This window comes from Prionailurus bengalensis, chromosome A3 (genome assembly GCF_016509475.1).
Source record: "Prionailurus bengalensis isolate Pbe53 chromosome A3, Fcat_Pben_1.1_paternal_pri, whole genome shotgun sequence".
Classification (NCBI taxonomy): Eukaryota; Metazoa; Chordata; class Mammalia; order Carnivora; family Felidae; genus Prionailurus; species Prionailurus bengalensis.
Genome location: NC_057354.1, coordinates 87,984,007 through 88,004,920, shown reverse-complemented (window position 1 = coordinate 88,004,920; position 20,914 = coordinate 87,984,007). Strand labels below are relative to the sequence as shown.

The 20,914-nt window shown below is 46.5% G+C and overlaps 2 protein-coding genes across 6 annotated transcripts in view; one reads left to right on the top strand and one right to left on the bottom strand.

Annotated features, from left to right (window-relative positions):
* The window catches only part of PAIP2B (poly(A) binding protein interacting protein 2B), a 34,549-nt gene extending 25,584 nt beyond the window's left edge, over positions 1 to 8,965 (top strand). For 2 of the 3 annotated variants that reach the window (XM_043603627.1, XM_043603628.1), the window contains exons 2-4: positions 775 to 923; positions 2,880 to 3,056; positions 3,965 to 8,965. In XM_043603627.1, the coding sequence (XP_043459562.1) occupies positions 786 to 923; positions 2,880 to 3,056; positions 3,965 to 4,021 (372 nt within the window). In that variant the 5' untranslated portion in view covers positions 775 to 785 and the 3' untranslated portion in view covers positions 4,022 to 8,965. Of the gene's footprint in view, positions 1 to 774; positions 924 to 2,385; positions 2,453 to 2,879; positions 3,057 to 3,964 lie in introns of those variants that run through there. The other variant, XM_043603626.1, reaches the window with a different exon arrangement.
* A 1,073-nt stretch (positions 8,966 to 10,038) lies between these two features.
* On the bottom strand, positions 10,039 to 20,876 carry NAGK (N-acetylglucosamine kinase). 3 transcript variants are annotated; one of them, XM_043603620.1, is made up of 10 exons: positions 20,741 to 20,876; positions 18,895 to 18,979; positions 18,643 to 18,741; positions 17,927 to 18,068; positions 17,012 to 17,122; positions 16,199 to 16,311; positions 14,664 to 14,751; positions 13,599 to 13,696; positions 13,027 to 13,105; positions 10,039 to 12,182 (listed from the first exon to the last, which is right to left on the bottom strand). In XM_043603620.1, the coding sequence occupies exons 1-10, from the start codon at positions 20,767 to 20,769 to the stop codon at positions 11,992 to 11,994; spliced, it is 1,035 nt and encodes a 344-aa protein (XP_043459555.1). In that variant the 5' UTR covers positions 20,770 to 20,876; the 3' UTR covers positions 10,039 to 11,991. The 3 variants fall into 3 exon arrangements, with proteins under 3 accessions (XP_043459555.1, XP_043459557.1, XP_043459556.1); XM_043603622.1 differs by having other exon boundaries at positions 10,039 to 10,411; XM_043603621.1 differs by lacking the exon at positions 18,895 to 18,979.
* Between the last annotated feature and the right edge of the window lie 38 nt (positions 20,877 to 20,914).

The window sequence follows — 20,914 nt, the reverse complement described above, 5'->3', positions numbered from 1 at the left end:
TGCCCCTCCCCCGTTCATGCTCTGTCTCTCTCTGTCCCAAAAATAAATAAACGTTGAAAAAAAAAAATTAAAAAAAAAAAAGAATGCATTTTTTTGAGGCACTGCGTGGTTCAGTTGATAGAGCATGCAACTCTTGATCATGAGTTCAAGCCCCATGTTGGGCATGTGGTCTGCTTAAAATAAAATAATCAAAAAAATGCATTTTCTCTACCTACTTAAACATTAACGAAACTGTGTGACCTTAATTAGGTTCTAGAACCTGCAAAAAAGTTGGCTTGGAAAGATTCCCCCTCCCTCACTTGCCTAGAAAGGCTAACTAAGCCTAGACATTTTTTCTTTGAACTCTTTTTTTAAAATGTTCATTTATTTATTTTGAGAGAGAAAGAGAGAGAGAGAGGGAGAGAGAGAGAGAAGAGGGGGCAGAGGGGGAGAAAGAGAATCCCAAGCAGGCTCCACACTCAGCGCAGAACCTGACGTGGGGCTCAATCTCATGACTGTGAGATCATGACCTGAGCCAAAATCAAGAGTTGGACGCTTAACTGACTGAGCCACCCAGTTGCACCTCTTTTAACTCTTTAAGAATTCTACATCTGCATAGTTGATAATTGCAGAATATGGTTAATTTTATAACAGTTACAGGCTAATGGTTTCTGTTCATCTATAGTTAGTAACTTTGACTTAGAACTTCAGAAGCTTCTGGAAGAATCTGGATGTGGTAGATTTTCATTTCCTTGATCCTTGTATCATTTTGTCCTTCTTTTTGCTCCTGTTTAGATTCTATCATAATGAATGGATCCAGTGTAGCCAATACATCACCTAATGTAAAATCCAAAGAGGACCAAGGATTAAATGGGCACGATGAGAAGGAAAACCCATTTGCAGAGTACATGTGGATGGAGAATGAAGAAGATTTCAACAGACAGGTAAAGAAAGAAGTGGAACGGCTTTAATATCTTGCCATCCATCTGTAACGAAAGAAATGGATTTGTCGGCTTTAGAATAATTTAAAAATGCATGGACGCCTGGTGTGGGCTGACCAAGGAGCCTCTTTAGCTGGTAAGACACCAGAGTAACAGTACTTTGGAGGAAGATCCTGATTCTTTTCTCTCACTTTGATTACAAGAGGCTCTCATGCCATGGCGATCTGGTATAGACTTCTGGGAAACAACAGCTGTGTGCAGACAGGCCAGCCTGGCATGCCCCCCTGCCCCCATGGGAATTCAGGGACTGGCAGAATGTGTGTCTGAGATGGAGAAGTGTGCTAGGTAGGAAAAGGCTAGACTGTTTGAACAAAGGTTCAGCAGTAACCTGTTGTCTTGTATCTCTGTGATGTTGATAGCCCAAGGTAGGCATTCCAGGTAGACAGTGATTCTGTGACCACATGGTTCTTCCGTGGTGTTTCTCTGCCATAGCAGGGCATTTATCAGCTGAGTAACTGAAGGATAACTGAAAGTCTAGCCACTGGGAAATGGGGAGAGCTAAAGGCCGAGGAAGAGATCTCCTTTTAACCAAGTGATGCCTAAGTGTTCACACCCCTTCTGGGGGCTGTTACATGATGAATAGTAATGTGGCCACCGCCACCATGGGAGACGGGACGTGATTTTAACTGAAAAGCCTGGTGCTCTGGAAAGAAGGAAACAAGTTTATCTGGGCAACCAACAGTTTCCACCCCAGTCAGCTCACTGTGTCATGATTTGTGTGAACAGCACATAGACCATGCTGCCCGTCACATCCCTGTGCCCAGGTAACTGTTTTTGTGGCTGCGCCAGTGAGTAAGGGTAGATTTAATAGGGAGGAGCACACTGTGATGCTCCTGTGTAGAGGCAGGGCAGATCTTGAGCAGTCGTGTTAAATCTTATGGCTTGGAAATATGTTGTGCTTGTTGTTACTTTAAGTACTTCAGACTATCTAATTTACTTGAGATCAAAGTGTGGCTAATTGTAATGCCACTATTTTTACATCTTGTGCTACTGGTGACTTTTGAATTCATGAATAACTGTATGAGCTAGTCTGGGTGATTGTTTTTGCTTGACTTTCCCTCTGGTGGTGGTGCTAGTGAACTGTGAATCTGTCACCACGCAGGGTAGCCCACGGGAAAGGGATAGCCAAATGTGAAGCCCAGGACCTGTTAAAATCACACTTAATCTGCAGAGTGAACCATACTCTTTACTATGAGTTAACAATGCCTGCAAAGAAGGTGTAAAATATCCTAGATGTATATTGCTTTAGATTAAGGCAATCTTTAAGAAATACAGAGTTGTTTAAATATTCATATTTTTCCTTGCTTTGGAAGGCTACCTACATCGATGACATCATTTTCTATTGGTTTGCCAAAAAGTGTTCTTTATATCTTTCTAAGGTTCTGAAAGTATTTTTCTCCTTTAGGGGCCTCATTACCAGAAAAGTGGGCCAGAAGCTGGGAGTTGGTTTTGATTTAATCTCCACTATCCAGGTAGTGGTCTAGTTCTGTAATTCCTGTACCTTTTTCATACTTATAAAATGGGGAATTTAAGAAGAATTGCTTCTTAACAAGGTTGAGAAAAGAGTCTCACACTTTAAAATGATTTTCTGTAAGCACCCTCTGAATGAAAAGTATTTTTGTCACATATTTGAGATGTTAGAAGAGGTACGAAGACCTTGACTTTCTGCTATTCTGAATAACTGTTTCCTTAGTCTTATTGTTGATGGAATGTGGTTGAAAAAAACCAAAAATTATATTTTCTCTGGCCAGTCATTCGAAGCATCTTAATTCTTAGTAGACCTCATACAAGATCATTCTTAATAGCAGAATAAGGACCTCTGAAAGAAAGAGGCAGAAAACTGGAAGGGGCAAGTCCCACCAGGACGGTAAGTCTGAGCTCATCACCTTTGCTTGCTAGGTGGAGGAGGAGCTGCAGGAGCAAGACTTCTTAGACCGCTGTTTCCAGGAGATGCTGGATGAAGAAGACCAAGACTGGTTTATCCCCTCACGAGACCTGCCTCCGGCTATGGGACAGTTGCAGCAGCAGTTAAATGGACTGTCAGTCAGCGATGGCCATGATTCCGAAGACATTTTGGTAAGAGCCATATGCAGATGCACACGAGACATAGTGAAAAGAATATGGGATTTGGAGTCACAGACTTCCCTTGGGGCCCTATACCCTTGGGCCCATCTGTGGAGCCTCTGAGCCCCCGTTTCTTCACTCATCCCACGGACACGCATAAGAGGGTGCGACGAAGATGCGTTGTGCCGCATAAAGTGCCGTGAAAACACGATTGTCGCACCAGCGCCAGCTTTTATATTCCCCAGTGGGCTTTTCAAAGTAAAATTGGGATTAAGGGTAAGAATTGGAACACAGAGGAGGTTTGGTTTCAAATTAGCATTTGCTCTTGTTGTTCTTTCCTTTTACTGTTCCTCAAATCTGTATTTATAGTTTCGAACGATGCGGTTATAAAAATTGCCTGTTTGTTTCGGAAGGAACATGACTCCTAAGAGGCCATTTCCCACTTAAAATTAGAAGACTGGATAAACCAATTTCCTGCCTTTCATGTTTACTTAAAGTCAGAATTCTGTGAGTGGCTTAGTTCTCCCAGAACTCATGTTCCAAATGACTGTGCCCCAAGGTTTGCCCAGGTCCCAGGTTTTGGACTTTCACAAGAGAGTGGATCACCAAAGAGAAAACAGTGAGGGGAAAATAAAGGGATTGTGGCAACCAAACTGGTTGGGCGGAATACTCTGATTTTCATTGAGTTAAGGTACTCAGTGAATTGAGAAATTATTTTTGGAGTCAGACTTCCAAGCCTCTAATGAAAGCGTCATGAAGGGAACAGGAGTGTAAAGCAGGAAGGAGAAAATGAGGTTGGTCAAGGCTTTATATGTCAGGAGCCATTGAGAGCAGCCCAACAATAACAGCCTGGTAATAATGGAAGCATGCAGAAAATAACCTTGAAAGTGGGATTTATTATCTCTTGGTTCTTCTTTCAGAGCAAAAGTAACCTGAACCCGGATGCCAAGGAATTTATTCCGGGAGTGAAGTACTGAACTGACAGAAAGCTTTGAGGAGAACTTGTATGTCCCCACATCTGGGGACAGTGCTGCACAAAGAGGCAGAGCTGAAGAGGGGGGTGGGGTGGGCGAGGGGTGCACAGTGGGGAAGGGGGATGGTGGTTTAACTTGACACTGTGAGTGGAGTAACTAATGTGCTCAGTCTTACTCTACAAGCCTCCGAGTCTTTCTCTTTTGTTCTACAGACTTTGGTTTGGGGCAGTTTCCTATTATTATTATTATGACTAGCTTTCTGAGTTAAGGAAATTGCAATCTTTTTTCCCCTTTATCAGGAATGTTCTGCTGTGTGTGTTTAAACGAAATAAGCTGACCAAGAAAATCTGGGTGTTTAAGAATGCCCTTCTCACCCTGCTGTACACTTACCAAGGGCAGTGAACACCTGGAGAACTACTTATCGAGTCCGTTAAGCTGGATGAGAAGAGGGACGAGTGGAAGAAGCAGGTGTTGCAAATCAGAGTTCTCGGCCCAGCTCCCTTGACTCCCAGGGCTTTCCTGCAATGAACCGGATTACCGTGGCCTGCCAAGCCCATGTCTCCTTGCCTGGAACCCCATTCAAGAAAACACAGATTTAAAGTACTGGGTTATGGTAACTCTTGTGATGGCTAATGGAGGTTGTAAACCAGCAGGGGAGGGCTGCGACAGTGACTGTCCCTTGGGTCGCTTGGGTCACTCAATCACTGCTGACCTGTTCTTAAGCCTCTGCTTAGAGCCATCACCGAACTCATTATTCACTATTTACAAGGTAAAAGAGCTCTAGGATGGGTTTGTCACTACGACTCTCATGGCATCTAGTCCCCTATCTCCTTTCCGCCCAAACCCTACTCTGTTTTTAAGGAAAGATACTGTTACCAAAGGTGAAGCAGAGGCATGCTGTGCGGGCCATCAGCTTCCGCCTGGAGAAGTCAACCTTGAATCCTGTTAGTTGTGTCTTAAGAGTATTTTGTTTTGACAATTTTTTGCCAGCCCTGTGAAGACTTGGTCCTCCTGATATCTTCCCTTATTAGTAAATTATTCCCAATAATTTTGCCCAAGTAGACATATTTTTCTGGACATCAGCAAGAAGCTCCATTCACAATTTGGATGCTTCTCCCCACCTTGCAGAATTATACAAAAGAACTCAAAAAAAGCCTGGGAGAATGAGTCTTGGTTGACCCATGTGACCATGTGACCCACTGGTACAGTTTCAGCAATTATAAAGTTTTGCTGTTCCCCGACCCCCAGCTTTGCAAGTTTTCTAGGTTGGGCTCTTTGGGTATGTTCCTTTTGTCTTTCCCGACTATAAGTCACAGGGGTTTTGGCTGATACTCATAAGGAATTAAAATGGGCACCAGAAGCTGCCTTTGTGTGATAAAGATGTAGATGGCAGAGTTAGGTCTAAAAGAGAACATGTCTTAGTCCTGGCCGTTCTCCCAGGACAAGGATTTGCAGAGGCCCGAGGGGGACAGTGGCTTCTGTGTGACTGCTACTGTGTTGTGCGACAGGCCTTTTAGGAAAAGGCCATGTAACGAAATAAAGTCTGTTAAATTCAGTATGTGGATACGGGACAGAGGTTGGAAGGAAAGGACCAGCATCTAGAAAGCTTAGGAATCTCTCCCTTTTCTTATGCGCTTCCTTGTTGACTTTTTGAACAGCTGCAGGCTAATGTCAGTTTTAAAATATGAACCCACATCTTTCCCTCATTTGAGTCTATAGGATGGCATTGTTTGAAGAATGGCCCTTTTTGTTAGTTCAACGACATAGGAGAGTAGCTTAAGGAGCTTGTACTGCCAGACATGCATGTTAATTCCTGAAGCCTCTACCCTGAGAGAATGGAACGCTTAACCCATTTTCAGGGAGGCCTCTGAATAAAGAAACTTCTTTATTCCAGCTTCAGCTTTCAGCTGGGGTTGTTGCCTGTAATAGGGAACGGGCCTTGGAAGTGCAGGAATAGAGGTGTGTCTGTGCTGGGACCCCTTTTCCTCCTTCAGTCTCCATTACCTTATCCAAGCTCAGAGTCCTGAAGGCTGTTGGAAGTATGTTGAGACTGCAGAAAGAGCCGTTTTCTAGAGTGTGGGTGTCTCCATCACAAAGATGTAACGGATTCTCGTGTGGCTCCCAATCTGGAAAGTCCTATAAGGATCCAGGTGGAGCCATTTCTTCATTCTGAAGAAGGCTTGTTCTCCTGACCAGGATAGGCTAAGATACTATGTGCGGTCCAAGTCCTGTCTGCTGTGGAGTTCCATTTTGGATGCCAGTCTTTAGCACGGGTTTCACGAGGCAGATTTGGTCAGGACTAAGAGAGCTCCCTGCCACATGAGCAGTGAAACCTGAGGGCTGGACTTTCCAGTCCTATCCAGACACAAGAGTGTGCTGACTCCAGGATCAGGAAGCAGCCAGCAATGTGACTGGCCCCTTTCTTAACGAGGAGGCTCGCACTGCAGTTTCTTTCCGTAGCCTGGCTCTTTTCTCCATTGTTCAGATCTTGTGAGGCAGGAGCACAGTTGTCACCCAGATCATAGGCTCAGCTAGAGAGTTTGCCAGCTCCTTAGCAGAAAAATTCATGTGGGTCTCTTTGGACCTTCACTGGGAAAAGGCTGGGGGCCTCTGTCTCCAACTTTTGCCCTTTGTAGCAAACATTCTGACTGCGTACCAGCCAGGGCATCTTTACCCTTTAAGGGCAAGGCTGCTATTTCTAAGTGATTATTTTCATGTTGAATTTAAGCCACTACTGTGTTTAAACTTTTCCTATTGGCAACTGAAGTTTGAGGATTTGCATAGAAATACGGTATGTATTTTCAACATGTGCCAATTCTGGCAGGTCCCAGTGTTAGTTTATTAGTGACTGATTTCTGAGTCTTGTGATTATTGGACTCTAAAACTCCAAGATGAAAATGATTTTATCTCTTGCTCTTCAAGAGAAAAAAAACAAATCGAGGAAGTGCCTTTTCAGTTTCTCCATGTCTTTGAACTGCAGCGGAAAACCTGACCGACACAGCCTAGGCCTAAGCACCTGCAGCTGCGGGTCCTTGGGCATTCCTGACGCAACAGCTGACTCTGGGGGTCACGTATGGTCAAACCAAAACGGATTGTAAGGAAAAGGCTGGACCTTTGCAGCACCTTTGGTTTTCAAAGTCAAAACAGCTGGGGTCTCTTTAAGAGGCTAACTATGGCCTAAAAAATGTTTTCAGTGAAATACTAAGCAGCATTTTTTAAATTGTGTACTGTCCTAGTGTGAGTTTTGTCTTGATTTTGGAGAGGCCAAGAAGTAAGGAGGTCACTAAAATAGTCTGGCAATTATAGATGTCAGAGAGGAGAGCTGTGTGAAGGAGGAGCTGAAGGAAACAGTTTGACTGTATTAGTGCCGCTACGGACCCCACGTAGACACATCAGGCACCCAGGAACGGACGCTGCTGTGATCAGAGGGGACAAGTGTTCTTTGATAAGGGTCCCAGCATCACAGGTTAATAATGTGTGTTGGTTTAGGTGACGTGTAGCAGACTTCTGACAAATCTGACCAAGATTTGGGGGTGTCCACCTATTGGGGAAGACTGTATATCTATCCCCATCCACTCCCTGGGGGTAATGCGTGCATTTGGGAAATGAGTGGAGAGAACAGGAGGATTGACCCAGATCTGCTGTACGCTATGCTATTTACTAGAAAATGGTACAACATTTTCACCCTGTAACTCAACACTAAGGCATAATCCTGCCCTGTTGATTGTGAGCCTTCAGAAATGTTTAATGCTTGATGTGTGGTTTGGGAAGCAGGGATTTTTTTGACAACAACTTTATTGATGCATATTTTACATATAAAATTCACCCATTTCAAGTTATTTTAGTAAGTTTCCTGAGTGGTAGGAAACCACCATAACCATACTCACCTTTACAACATTTTCATCCTCCTCCCACCCCCAGATCCTTCGTGCTCTTTTACATGATAATCCCTTATATTTCTGTCTCTATAAATTTGCCTTTTCTGGGCATCGTATCAATGGAATCCTACAAGCTGTGGTCTCTTATATCTGGCTTTTCTCACTTAGCATATTTTTGAGTTTCATCCATGAAGTATAACTTGCGTTGGTAGTTTCTTCCTTTATAGTGCTCGGTAGTATTCCATTGACGGATATACCACAGTTTGTCAGCAGGTAATCTTTTAAACTTGTATTTCAGCCTCCTGTGTTCTGAACAGAACCCTCAGAACACAGAACTCCTAGGGAAGCTGCTGTGCATGTCAAAGGAACTGCTTACCAGAACCAGCTTCGTCACCAGAAGCTCCACATGAGGAGCCTCGACTGCAGAAATTTTTATAATTTTGCAACTTCTTTTTTATAAGGAATTTTCGTGCTGTCTACACATCAGGACTTTTGAAACATCTGATAATTTAATGAGTATGTTTTGAGTGGACACAAAAGTGAAACCATCTGTACTCTGTTGGTATTTGATCTTCTTGAACTGGATGGAGGGGATCTCTGAACTTTCTGAATACAGTATTGTCTCCATTACAAAGTTGAGCATGTATTAAAGATTGTGCTGCCTCTGTTGGATGGATTTGGAGAAGACAGCCAGCAGAGGAGGTCTCGAGAAAGGGAGGGGAGCCTGTGGAACAAGAATCCCTGAGGGTCTACGCATGGCTCACCCATCTGGTGGTGTGGATGGCATAGTGCTGATGGTGCCCCGTGGCAGCTTAGTGCAATGTCTTGACTTTGGACTGTGATCCCCGTTTCACAAGTGTTTAAAAGCTGTTTTTGTTCCCTCCCCCTCCCCAAATAAACATTACAGGGTAGTTACTAATACTTCTTTGGGGGAGGGGGAGGGCTTTAAAACTGAAGAAAATGATTTTCATAAAAATATAAAAAATGGGAAAAAAGTTACTTTTTAAAAATTTTGCTATACAAACCAAATGGCAGCTGTGGAGTCTCAATAAAATGAGAATAAATTGCATTTACTGCTGGCAGCATACTGTTTTTCCTAAGGTTGAATTATATGTCCTCACACAGGGAGTGTATGTGTGGTGTATGTATGAGAGATTTTTGTCCCAAGATGGAACGTGGTTTTAGTTGCATTTTTCATTCTAGTGTTAGGAAGTAGTAAAAGCATTGACTTGGAATCACCATGCCAAGTGAATCCCACCTCCACCACTTTCTTAGTGCCTTCAGCCTGCACCTCAGTTATAAAGATGTGACACCTCCCTCCTGGGGCTGTTGTGAAAATCAGACTGCATTTAATTTCAAAATACTGCTTGGCATAGGGAAGGTGCTTCATTCTTAGTGGCAGTCGCGGCAGTAACATGCACAGTTTGTTTGTTTTTAATGTTTATTTTAGAGTATGTGCGCACGGAAGCAGGAAAGGGGCAGAGAAAGAGGGAGACAGAGGATCAAAGCAGGCTTCTGACAGCAGAGAGCCCAATGGGAGGCTCCAACTCATGAACCAAGAAATCACGACCTGAGCTGAAGTCGGACACTTAACTGACGGAGCCACCCAAGCGTCCCTCTGTACAGCTTTGAACAAAGATGATTAACAGGAAATCCTTGGAGTTGAAAGGAAGTTAAGGAAATTGGATAGCTGTTCTCTTCCTGCCTCTGGGGAAAACAGACTCCGATCTAGAAAACATAAAAGTTCTATCTGCCTTTCAAATCCTGAAAAAGTCGGAGACCCTGCTAGGTACCAAGGACTGACCTAGGTACCAGAGCTACTGGGTTAACAACTGGACATTGTCCGTTCTGTTGTGGGGATGTTTGAGAACTCATATTTATTCAGGTTACACCTAGCTTGAATCTCCCAGTGATTCTCTTGAGGGGCTTTGTCGTATGACAAAATCGTCAGACCCGCCCATGGCTCATGGGCCATGGGTTTTGCTTCGAGTGCTGGTTTTCTTTGCTGCCTTCTTAAAACCAGTATTTGGGCGGGGGGGGGGGGGGGGGGACGGGGTGGAATCTGAGCTGATTTGCCTGTTTAGACCTTTTGAAATACTATAGTTATGTCTATTCATTTATTCACATCCTTGAAGATGGGAATGTTGTATTCATTCACTAAAACATTTTATTAAACTTAAGTAGATTACAGAAAAGCAGATATTGTAAACATGTAGTTCCATAAATTTTTGTCAACTTCTCAGTTGGTATGAGGTATAGGGGTGTACTCATTTTTAATCCTCAGAGCACCCATCACAGCCGCGAGACATTCAGTGCTTGCTGAATGAATGATATAGATGAGGCTGTGCTGTTGATGAAATCCCACAGGTAGAGTAAAGCAGTGCTGGCTTCATTTGAGTCCCGTTCTTGTTCCATGCTTTTGCTTGGTCACAAGGCTGTTTGAGGCTCAGGAGAGATGAATATATCCATCTCTAACGCCTTCATAGCATGGAATCCCATTAGTTACTCCTGGTATCTTATTAGGGAAGGAGATTATAAGTTTAAATAAAAGGTGGAGAAACTCATCAAAAATCACTATGACTTTCTGCACCACAACCTCTGGTAACAGGGCCCTCCTGCTGGAAAATTACACTGGATGAGGAGATAGGAATACATTTGACCTTGTGCACTTTAATACTGCCTTTATTTTTCTCAACTAACATTTATTCAACCCTTATGCACGGGGACTAAAAAATCAATTAAGATGTGCTCCTTGCTTGGCTCTAAAACCTGTAGTGTCCCACTGGAATAGCAGAGCCTAGACAATGAATGGTAAGGAAGAGGGATGGCCATATTCTTGAAGAATATGAACTCTTATATTTATGTTCTATTTGTACACTCTCCACCAATGAAGTTTTAGATTCTAAATCCAAAATACTGATTGATCCTGGTCCTGAGATCATGTAAAAAAAACTTCTCAAAGTTTTTTACATGTGCTGGACCTCTGCAGCACAAATCACCCAAGGTATTCAGCAAAAATGAACATTTCCACCTCTTCTTTGACCTACTGAATCAGACACCTTATAGAAGAGAAAGACAAAAGTCTTTTGTGTTGATAACACAATCTAGAATAACTGATGCACATAAGCTTGAGAACCAATGTCTGATACATGGTCCATGCCTTCTAACAGCTTACACTCTGAACATCTACAGAAGCAGCCATTGTGGACAGAGACTCCGTCTTTGGTCTTCACCGAGCAGCATGGGCAGCAAAACAGGAAGCTTTGGCCTGGTCTTTACTGACCAAACTAACAGTATCCAGGGGACAGGAATCCTATCTGCTCTTCACTGATGTTCATTATTATGTGTCACACAACAAATGCAAAATGTCTTCTATAACCAGAGCCAGGCTAGGAGTTACCAGGAATATGGAGGCCACCTAGTTGTGTCTAATTGGCCTTCTTGGATCTAAGTCATCCTCATAACCTCTCAAGAACTCATTCGTGGGGAAAAACTGCAAAATGTGCTGTTTACCTAGAGGCACCAAATCCAGTGAGGTAATTCTCTGAGACCAGAATGGTACTGTCCCCTAAACCCTACCGGGGCTCTCAGGAGGTGAGGGTGTGTCTAAGGTTAGTCCCTGTGATGTTCTCCACAGAAAACCTTTAGCTCCTTAAAAATGGCTGTATAGGCATCATTACCCATTTTGACAGGAGACAACTGAGGTCACCGTTTAACTGGCAGCCGCACAGCATGTACATATGCTAATGTTGGGGGTGCTGGGGAGGGATGGCACACGTGAATGTTCTATGCAACTGCGTGGCAAGCAGATCGCAAACCACAGGCCAAGTACCTGGGCACAGGGCTTTAAATCCTAGACTAAAACCATTCCTGAGCTTTATAGGATACCTACTGGCAGGTGCCCTGAGGATGTACACAGCAAGTGTGCTTGATAACACAATCCAATTGGGGAGTGGGTAAAGTGTGTTTATTTTCTTTCATATATGTTTTTCTTTAAAAAAAGGAAAAAAAAAAAAAAGGAAAAGGAAAAAAGCCTCCTCCTTTCCAATACTCAGTGTCCACTGGGCTTGTAGTGGTAGAGCCAGGGCCAGCCCCCTAGGAGAAGGTGTAGGAGTAGAAGGCAATGGCATTGGCAGTGTAGTCCATGGGGAGGAGGTGCCCAATATGCCTGGCCCCTAGGCTGGCCCCGCCCAGGGCAGAGGAGTGTTGCAGCTTCATCAGGGTGAAGCTGGAGAAGGAGTTCTGGGCCTGTTTCTCTCTGCCCCGGGTCAGTGCCAGAATGAAACCTGGAGGGAAAGAGGGCAGATGACGGAGGTGACAGCAGACCAGCACCCTGTGGTTGAGACCAGGAGAAGGTGGGACAAAGACAGGGAAAGAAGAGGCCCAGGCCCTGAGGCATTCCCACACAGGTCTTCGAGGGGCCCACATGCCAAATTCCTAACAGACAGGGCAGCAGGGTACAGAAGCCCAGTAATGGCTGTGGGGTCCTAGAGCCTGCAGCCACCAAGCACCCAATGCCAGGAACTCCAAGGAAGCAATGGGGTCCTTGAACTACTTCAGAATGTCTAATGGAAACCACAGTTACCCGAACCAACCAATGCTGGGTTGGTTTCCTTCTGGCTGGGACTGTGTTGACTACAAATGTCACCACATGCTGGTCAGCAGCTCTCATTTTAAGTGAGGTTTATCTTTAATTTTTAAAAAGTGGTGCATATTAGGGGCGCCTGGGTGGCTCAGCTGGTTGAGTGTCCAACTTCGGCTCAGGTCATGATCTCGAGTTCATGGGTTCTAGCCCCGCAATGGGCTCTGTGCTGACAGCTTAAGAGCCTGGAGTCTGCTTTGGATTCTCTGTCTCCCTCTCTCTCTGCCCCTCCCCTGCCCATACTCTGTCTCTGTCTCTCAAAAAATAAAATAAAATGTTTTAAAAAAGTGGTGCATATTTAATAAATCCTTTAAAAAGAACATCGTTTAAGAGTTCAAGGAAGCTGGATGGGACACTGTATAAGGGCTCCATGGCAGAGTGAAGGCTAAGGGCTATGGCCTATCCAAGCCTCTGGGCCCAGGTCCCAAGTCCTCCCTGGGCAGGCAGCTTTCCCAAGCACCCCCTTCTGCCACCCACCCTATACTCACCTTCCCTTAGCAGCTCCCAGCTGTTCCACACAGAGCCCACACACAGGATGGGGAGGCCCATCTCCCTCTGGAACAAGACCTGGCGGAGAGCAGAAATGGCTACTGGGGGTGACCAAACCTATCCAGTGCTGAAGTGGGGTAGTTTCTTAAGTCCATCCTACCCTATCCCAGTTATTCTCCCTCTAGCCAAGGTGTATGGAAAATAAGGGAGAAAAACAGGGGGATTCATAAAACCAAGGGAGGGAAAGGAAAGGAAAAAGGGTTAAGTAACAATACAGAGGAGGGAAGGGAAGAGACGGAAATCGACAAAAACATGCACCACATTAAACCAATTTACTATATACAAATACAGGTTGCAGGCCGGCCACAGAGGGGAGGCTCTGGACCAAAGAATTTCCATGTGTTACAGACTTTATACGGAATTTTTCTCATACCCTAAGCTCATTTAAAATTGCGCCCCATTTACAGAGTTTGATAGGACAGTCTCAACCCTAATGAGAAAGAGTCAAATCTGGCCCCGCAGCATCCCACCTGCGGGGATAAATGAGGATTCATTTCCCACCTCAACTCACCGGGTCAACCTCAGGCAACACAGCCACAATGTGTCTGCCCAGCATCTCCCCAGCCTTCCTGAAGATAAAATGGGAAAGAGGATCTCCTTGCTGAGCACCTGGGGGAGAGGGGAGGGAAGGGAGCTGGTGAATACCTAGCAAGCTATCCTCTGCTATTCCCTCTGTTGCAGGGCAGCAACAGGAGTACCCATAGCTAGCAAAGTAGGAATGGATGCCTACCTCATTGGCATGTAGGTAAGCAAGCCTCCAAAGCGGTCTCTCCATCCTTACTCCCCTGCCCACACCACATACTCCCACCTTAGGAGGGGTGTCCTGTATGGAGGAGGTTCATCCCACGTGCATGAGAAGGGGCAGCCCCCCCACCGCCCCGGAAGAGCACAGTGCCACCTGGTCTGTACTCCAGGTTACAGAGTTACTGAGTCTATCCCTGAAGGTCTCTCACCTCTAGGGACCCAAGACCTTACTTGGGCAGCTGGCTGGTGCTCCTGCCTCCCCGCCCCCCTAAGCCCCCATCCAACAGCCTGCTGTTGGTCAGCCCCTCCCTAGCTCTGCTCTGAAAGGGTCTCAGTCCAGCAAGACCTAAGAGGGCCCTATAATGCCATGAGGCCTTAGAAATCAAATGAAAGGAGTATGAACCTTATAGTGGAGAAGCAATGTGCAGGCAAGCAAGCCCTACGGTTTAGCTTCTCCTGACACCCAACCCAATAGGCCAAACCTCTCTATGACCTCCTAGGTTTTTGGGTATCATTAGTTGTTTTGTTTTGTTTTAATTATAGATGTGACCAAAGAATTGCTTCGTAAATTTCTCAGACACATAGCCTGCACAAGCCATAACAGCTGTCAAGAAGAGAAACATAGATAATATAAAATAATTTTCATACAACCCACGTGTCCTTCAGGCTCCATTCCAAGGCCCACCAGTACCAAGGCGCATGGGGCAGAGAACTGAAATCACTTGGTCAAAGGGAAATTAGCTTCCAGTTTCCATACGAACCCCATTCTATCCCCCAATTAGGGAGGTCTTTGAGAAACTAAATAAAACCCTGCCCCACTTCTATATAGTACCTTCTGCAACTTTCCGGCAAAACCCAGCAAACCTGCATTTATCAAAGTCCCTATACAGGTGGGTGAGGATTCCTAGCCGATCTGGCACCTGAGAGACAGAGAAAGGGCACAGATAGTTATCAGAAGCAAAGGAAAATAACCAGTTGGCCCACCCAAGCTGACCTTCCTGATGTCTCTGTTTGGAAAGCTGGAATAATGTTTGTTTCTTAAGTTCTAGAGAATATAAAGATTTGAGATTTCTCATTTGAAAAAAGTTGTTTTCCCCACATGGATTCCATCGCTCCTTGTCCTTAGCTTGGATACATACAGCACATATCACAGATCTGGGCTCACCAAGGTGTATTCAGTAGTTCCTTGAGTTGCTCATGAAAAGATTTCTTTGGGGAAAGGAATCTAAGGACTATCGCATATTGCAACCCTGAGTCACAGGGCACATTAGCAAATTAAAGGCCCTGTGAAGTCCAGAACCAAGAAATCTATTTGTTTCTCCCAAACTTCTCTGACCACAAACCTCTCCCTTCTTTCACCTCAACAAACTGCCTCCGCAGGTCCTGAGGAACCAGTGCTTCCCCAGAATACACTATGAAAATGGAACAAGGGGGCTACAATTTGGGCACCTACAGCAATATATTAAGCATGTTATGAACATGGTCTCCCTTAATCTTTGAAATGACTTTAGAAGAATGACTAAAGGACAAAAGAAGGAGTGGCAGATATATCGGTGGGTGTAGAACCAATCTGTTGGGTCAGGGTAGCTTAACTCCACTTTCCATGGCAACTGCTATCCAAAGTAATTTCTCTTCGTGGTCCTTCCCCATTCCTCACCTTGGCCCTGGCCAGAGTTTCTCTTTAATCATCAATCCATGAACTTTGAAAACACAGGTCCTATCTTCCAGCAACTCTAATTTCCTTCACTGAGCCGATCCCTAGCCCCTGTAAAGCAGCTCCCACTCAGAGGTGTCTATCAAATAGATTTCTCTTCCTTGTCTCCCCCTTTACCTCAGGTTCAGCTAAAGGCAGCTGTTTCCTAACCCACTACAAGTAAGCATGGCCCAGACAGAGGAAAAGTCAGTCCCTAATGCCCTGGGTAGGAGATTATACCTCCCTAAGAACTTTCCCTGCCCAACTCTTTAATAAGCTGTCCTCCCTGACCCGTACAGGCCAGAGACAGCTCACTGTCCAACATACCTGTGCAACCTTCACCTGCTGTCTCTGAGTACACAGTCTCCTGATCTCACCCTGCACTTCTCATTCAAGCCTAAAATGGCATCTGCCTTCATCTCCCAGCAGGGTCTAGCAATGAATTCTAGCTAACCACTGGTCCCCAGCCTACCTATTCCTCATGCCTGACAACCTCATGGAATGTATCACCTACATCATTATGAATCCTGTCCTCACTTGGAACTTTTCCATCCTCCAGCTCTGACCCACAACTCACCCCAATTTCCCTTTGGCTCGTCCATCTACATTCCCTCCTGCTCAGCAGCCATTGCCCATCCCAGGTGTGCATGTTTACCAGAGGCAGGGGGAAGTACCTGGAAATAGTTGAACATTGCCTGTTTGATGTAGCCAATGTCATGAGGAGCCGCCTCTAGGTTGTCAATAGAGTCAAACACTATTTTCACTGCTTGGTGTGCAATCCAGTAGGCTGTGGAAAGCAGAGAGGACTAAGTAGATGGGGCAATCTCCCTGGGTTCACAGATAGGGAAACTCAGACCTAGACAGGTCAATGATTAGCATGGGTATTACAGCAAATTAGGTGCCCCAACTCCCAGCCTTGGGGCCTCAGTTTAAACTGTATCTGACCAATCCACTAAGGGAAAGCTAGGGGGAAGACAGGACAGCGGAAGCTGTGTCACACTAGCTCCTACCCCAAAATAAAGTCGGTCAGCTGTCACACAAACCACTGTAGTCACTGCCATGAGCTGACCCCAAAGGCCCCTATGAAAATGTACACCTGCTACCTATGAAGAGGTCATGCAGGAGGAGCTTCTATACCTCTCCCCTACTAGCAGACTGATACAGGATGTCCTGGCACCTATGGCCTTAACTTTCATAGTGTCAGTTTCTCCCAAAGGACTCCAAAAGTGAACACAGGTAGGCAACAACTATTACGCTGAGGTATGAATCTGAATCTGGATACAGATCACTGCTGAGGACTAAGGTCAACCACTAGTGTGGCACCTCTCAGTCATTATCCTGTACTCAGAACAACTTTTCAGGAGCTGTCTGAGGAAAGCCCCAAGGGGTCGGGGGCCAAGGGCAGGGGGAGAGGAAGATGGGGAGGTGAAGGAAGAGAAGGGTCCAGGACCCCGAGCCAGAGCCAGGCCCAGTTAGCATGAGCTCACCTGAGCCCTCGTCCCCCATCATGTGGCCCCAGCCACCACAGCCACTCTCTGCGCCATCCGGGTTGATAAGCCTGCAGTTGGAACCTGTCCCAGAGATGAGCACGATCCCACCTGGGGAAAGGGCATGGGAGGCTCAGTGTAGTCAAGGCCCCCCAAGGAGCACACAGCTTCTGAGGAAAGACAGGACAGAAACCAGTCCTGGGTTCACCACCCAATCTTGTAGACATAACCGAGCCCAGCTAGTTTCCTGCCTGAAAGTGGAGGGCCTGAGTCTCAAAGAAGCTCCAGTCTAAACAGAGCCCTTCTCTGGAAGACAAGAGGAACACGAGCCTGTCTCCTCTCCCAGCCAAGAGACTACCTGCCTTACTGAGTGCCTATTATGAGCCAGGGATTATGCCAGATCCTGTTCACACAGTGATACTGATTCAACATCCTAAACTACATTTGTGAATACAACTGCCCCATTTTAGAGTGGAGGAAATTGAAACTCAGAGAGTTCTAGAACTTCTCCAAGATGGTACGCTGGCAAAATAGGAACAGAGATTGAAATGCTGATCTTGCAATAATACCAAGGCCCTTTTACACTGCTACCACAGAGCTCCTCCCATTTTCTTTTTAGCACTTAACTGCTTTCCCAGCCATCCCCATCCCCACACTGCCCCAGGGGCTCCCTCCTCTGCAGTACACTCTTAGGTTTCACTCTTCTTGCCTCCCATCAAGATACTGTTCTGCCCTCCCACCTTCTGTCCGGGCCTTGCTTTGACAGGAACTTAAGCCAATAAAAAGAACAGGGAGAAGGGAACGGGGTATGCTGACGCCTGCCTTCCAGATATTGTAAGACAAGTTCTGCTGGCTATCCTGAAGGGGCTTTCCCAAGAAAACCAGTTCTCAATCTCACCCCTCCCTTCTCCTCACCATCCTGCGTAGCCGTGGCGATGGAGCCGGCAGCATCGGTGGTGATTAAATAGCTTTCACTCAGGTAGGGAAATCGGTCCCTCAGCTCCTCCGTCAGCATCTTCACCGCGTCCTCCTGCTCCCCTCCGCTCAGGGACAGGCCCTAGGCCGCAGGGAAGGTGAGCTAGCGAGCAGCACCCTAGACTCAGCTCCTTTCGCAACCCCCTCCCTTCATGGTGTCTGTCCCTTCTCTCTACATCGGGGCATAAGTCCTCCTTCTACCCTAAACATGACCCATCAGAGGGCTGTGGCTGCAAGAGGAACCTGATCTGGGAATGAACCCGGAGAGGGGATTCAACAATGCCAGGTTTGTAGCATGAGAGGGTCAGTAGTGCCCTGAACAGAAAAGTCAGGTGGAAGAGCAAGCAGAGGAGACAGACTTGGTTTGGAACACATGGGGTTTAGCTGGGCCTGCAGAACATCTCACTGAGGCTATGGCCAGGGAGTGGTCAGCTCTACAGCAACTTGAGAGAAACATCTGAGCTAAGAATAACGGCTAGCATTTAATGAATGCTTATAGGTCAAGCTCTGTGCTGAGCCACAAGAACAGGTGAGAATCTGTGTTTCTACACCAGAGACTAAGCCCTCAAAGCCTTTCACTTTGTCACTATCAGACTCATCTAGTGAAAATCGCTGTGTTTCTGTGACTTAATTCCCAGGCTCTATCCCAGACTCACCAAGCTTCGTAGAGGGACCAGAGGATCCACCCCTGCTTTCACCTTGGCCCTGTTCACCATCTCGTTGATCCTCTCCAAACACTTGTCTTTCCCGATCAGCTGGCCCCAAGCAAGGGAAGAGAAGTTACAAAGGCTTACATGACCTGTGCTGCCCCTAGAGGCTGCTGTAAGTGGCCCCAACCACCACCTTAATGGGAGCTACAGAGAATAAAAGCACAACCAAACCCACTGATCCCTCACTGTGGTCTTTACCCAGTGGTTTGTGCTGAGTCCATCCGCTTCTGCCAGGATCTGCCCATCCTCTGAGAGTAAAAGGACCTTGGACTGTGAGCCTCCCCTACAGAACACAAGGCGGCACTCAGTCTTACTCAGACAAACCTGCAGGTACGGCTAAGCTTATGCAGTCCTTGTCACAGGCAGAGTCCAGTGAGATGGAGGCAGCTTCGGCAAACCCAAGTCCGTGCCCAAGCCCACTTCTGTGGTTTGGTGTTTGATGTGCTACCGAAGTGAAACGTTCTTGCTCAGCCTCCCTTGGGAATGTCCTACTTATCCTGCAAGACCCTACTTCTCGATCACCTGGTCCTTGAGACGTCTGACATGTGGCCCACCCCAACCCCCACGGCTGCCTCAGTTAAGCCGTATCAGTGCCCCCATAACTCTCAAAGATTCTGTTAAGAATGTTTAGATGTTTTCCTATCTGCCTCTCACTAGACTACCAGCTCCACGGGGCCAAGCTCTGGATCACGTGTCCACCCTCATGCCTGGCACAGCAACACTCAGTAAGTGTGACTAAAGGGAATGGCACACATCTCTGCTTCTTTCACAATAGCTAAAGGCTGCCTTTCAAGGTCCAGTTCCCAGTTCTTCAAGAAACCCTTGGGAGAAACACTGGCCAGATGGCAGGGAGAGTTTATGCCTACTTAGGCAACCAAATGGCAAAATGCTTATTAATGGGGGAAATGGTCATTGGTAGTTTGGTGAGAGGTCTGTGGTGGTGTGATGTACGTTTCTTTATCGATCAGTACTCTTGCGAATATCAGAAGAGGACACCAAACGTCCCACTGTTCAAACTCAAAGACGACAAGAAGTTTCAAGGGTGTAGTCAATGCACGAGGTGCCAGATTCAGTATCCAAAAGAATTTGACAAACTAGAAAAATAGGTCATTATCTTACACATGAATAGAACATGGATAAACACAAGCTCCTGTACTTTTTTTTAACAGATAGGATGGGGGAGATCAACCTTAAAAATTCATGTTAAAAAAAAAAAAAAAAGACATTGGGTTGCGAGCCAGCAGTGGGATGTGGCTGCCACAGAGGTCACAGAGGTAATCCCAATTTCAGATTCAAAAGTAAGTATCTGGGCTGAGACAAGAGCCACCCTCTATTAAGCTCGGGTTTGACACACCCACATCCACAGAATGCTTTCACTGGTAGGGGACTTGGCAATCCTCTCATTCATCCCTCTTCTCACTTCACACATGTGATAAAAGCCCAGATAGGGCCAAAGTCTTGCCCACAGTCATACAGGAAGCATTATTACAAAAAATCCAGTAAACGAGCTTTTAAGCAGGAAAAATCCAAGAATGACAGAGGGCTCGATCTAGCGTGAGGAGCCTAAGTGCCGACAAGAACAAAGGGGTTCCAGACACTAGTACAGGCTAGCACTTGGGCTACCCTCTGGCAAAGGTCTTTGTCCCGGCTTCCACCACACTCCCACTCCCCACCCCAGTCCAGCAACTTCACACCTAACACCAATTCAGCCAAACTCTCTCCAGGGTAGGGAATGAGGAAAAGGAACTTCTCTAGCCGGGGCCGGTGGAGTGGGCATTCGTGGGAAAAAGAGGTGTGGTTCCGCCGTGAAACATAAAAGACCCCGCGCCCCGGCTGTGGCCACGGCACACGATCCCGCGCGGAAAGGCATCGCTGCGCTTGCACACACCCCTCCTCCGCAAGGCCCCCGCACTTCAGAAGCCTAAAGTGGCCAGACCCTAAGGTGGGAGGTCCCCAGCCTGCCCGCCTGGGCACGGGCTTCCTTCCGCCCTCCGACCATTTCCAAGCCGCCCCTCCCGGGTTCCCTCCGCCCGGCCGCACTCACCCCTCTACACCCCCGTAGAGAGCGGTCATGCCGGTAGTGCGCCGCCGCAGCCGCCGATCCCGCTGTTCGGTTTCCTCCCGCCCACCTGCCCGCTCCGCACCGCCCCGCGTCACGTGAACGTCCGCGCCGTCCAGCTGACTGCGCGGGGCGTGGCGCAGCGAGCCGCCGCTAGCC

Excerpts from the sequence above, each read along its gene's own strand:
- NAGK (XM_043603620.1), bottom strand. The coding sequence starts at position 20,769 with ATGACCGCTCTCTACGGGGGTGTAGAGGG. Across the intron at positions 18,742-18,894 it reads GACTCAGCACAAACCACTGG|CTGATCGGGAAAGACAAGTG; the intron begins GTAAAGACCACA and ends GCTTGGGGCCAG. Across the intron at positions 17,123-17,926 it reads CGCCACGGCTACGCAGGATG|GTGGGATCGTGCTCATCTCT; the intron begins GTGAGGAGAAGG and ends CCCTTTCCCCAG.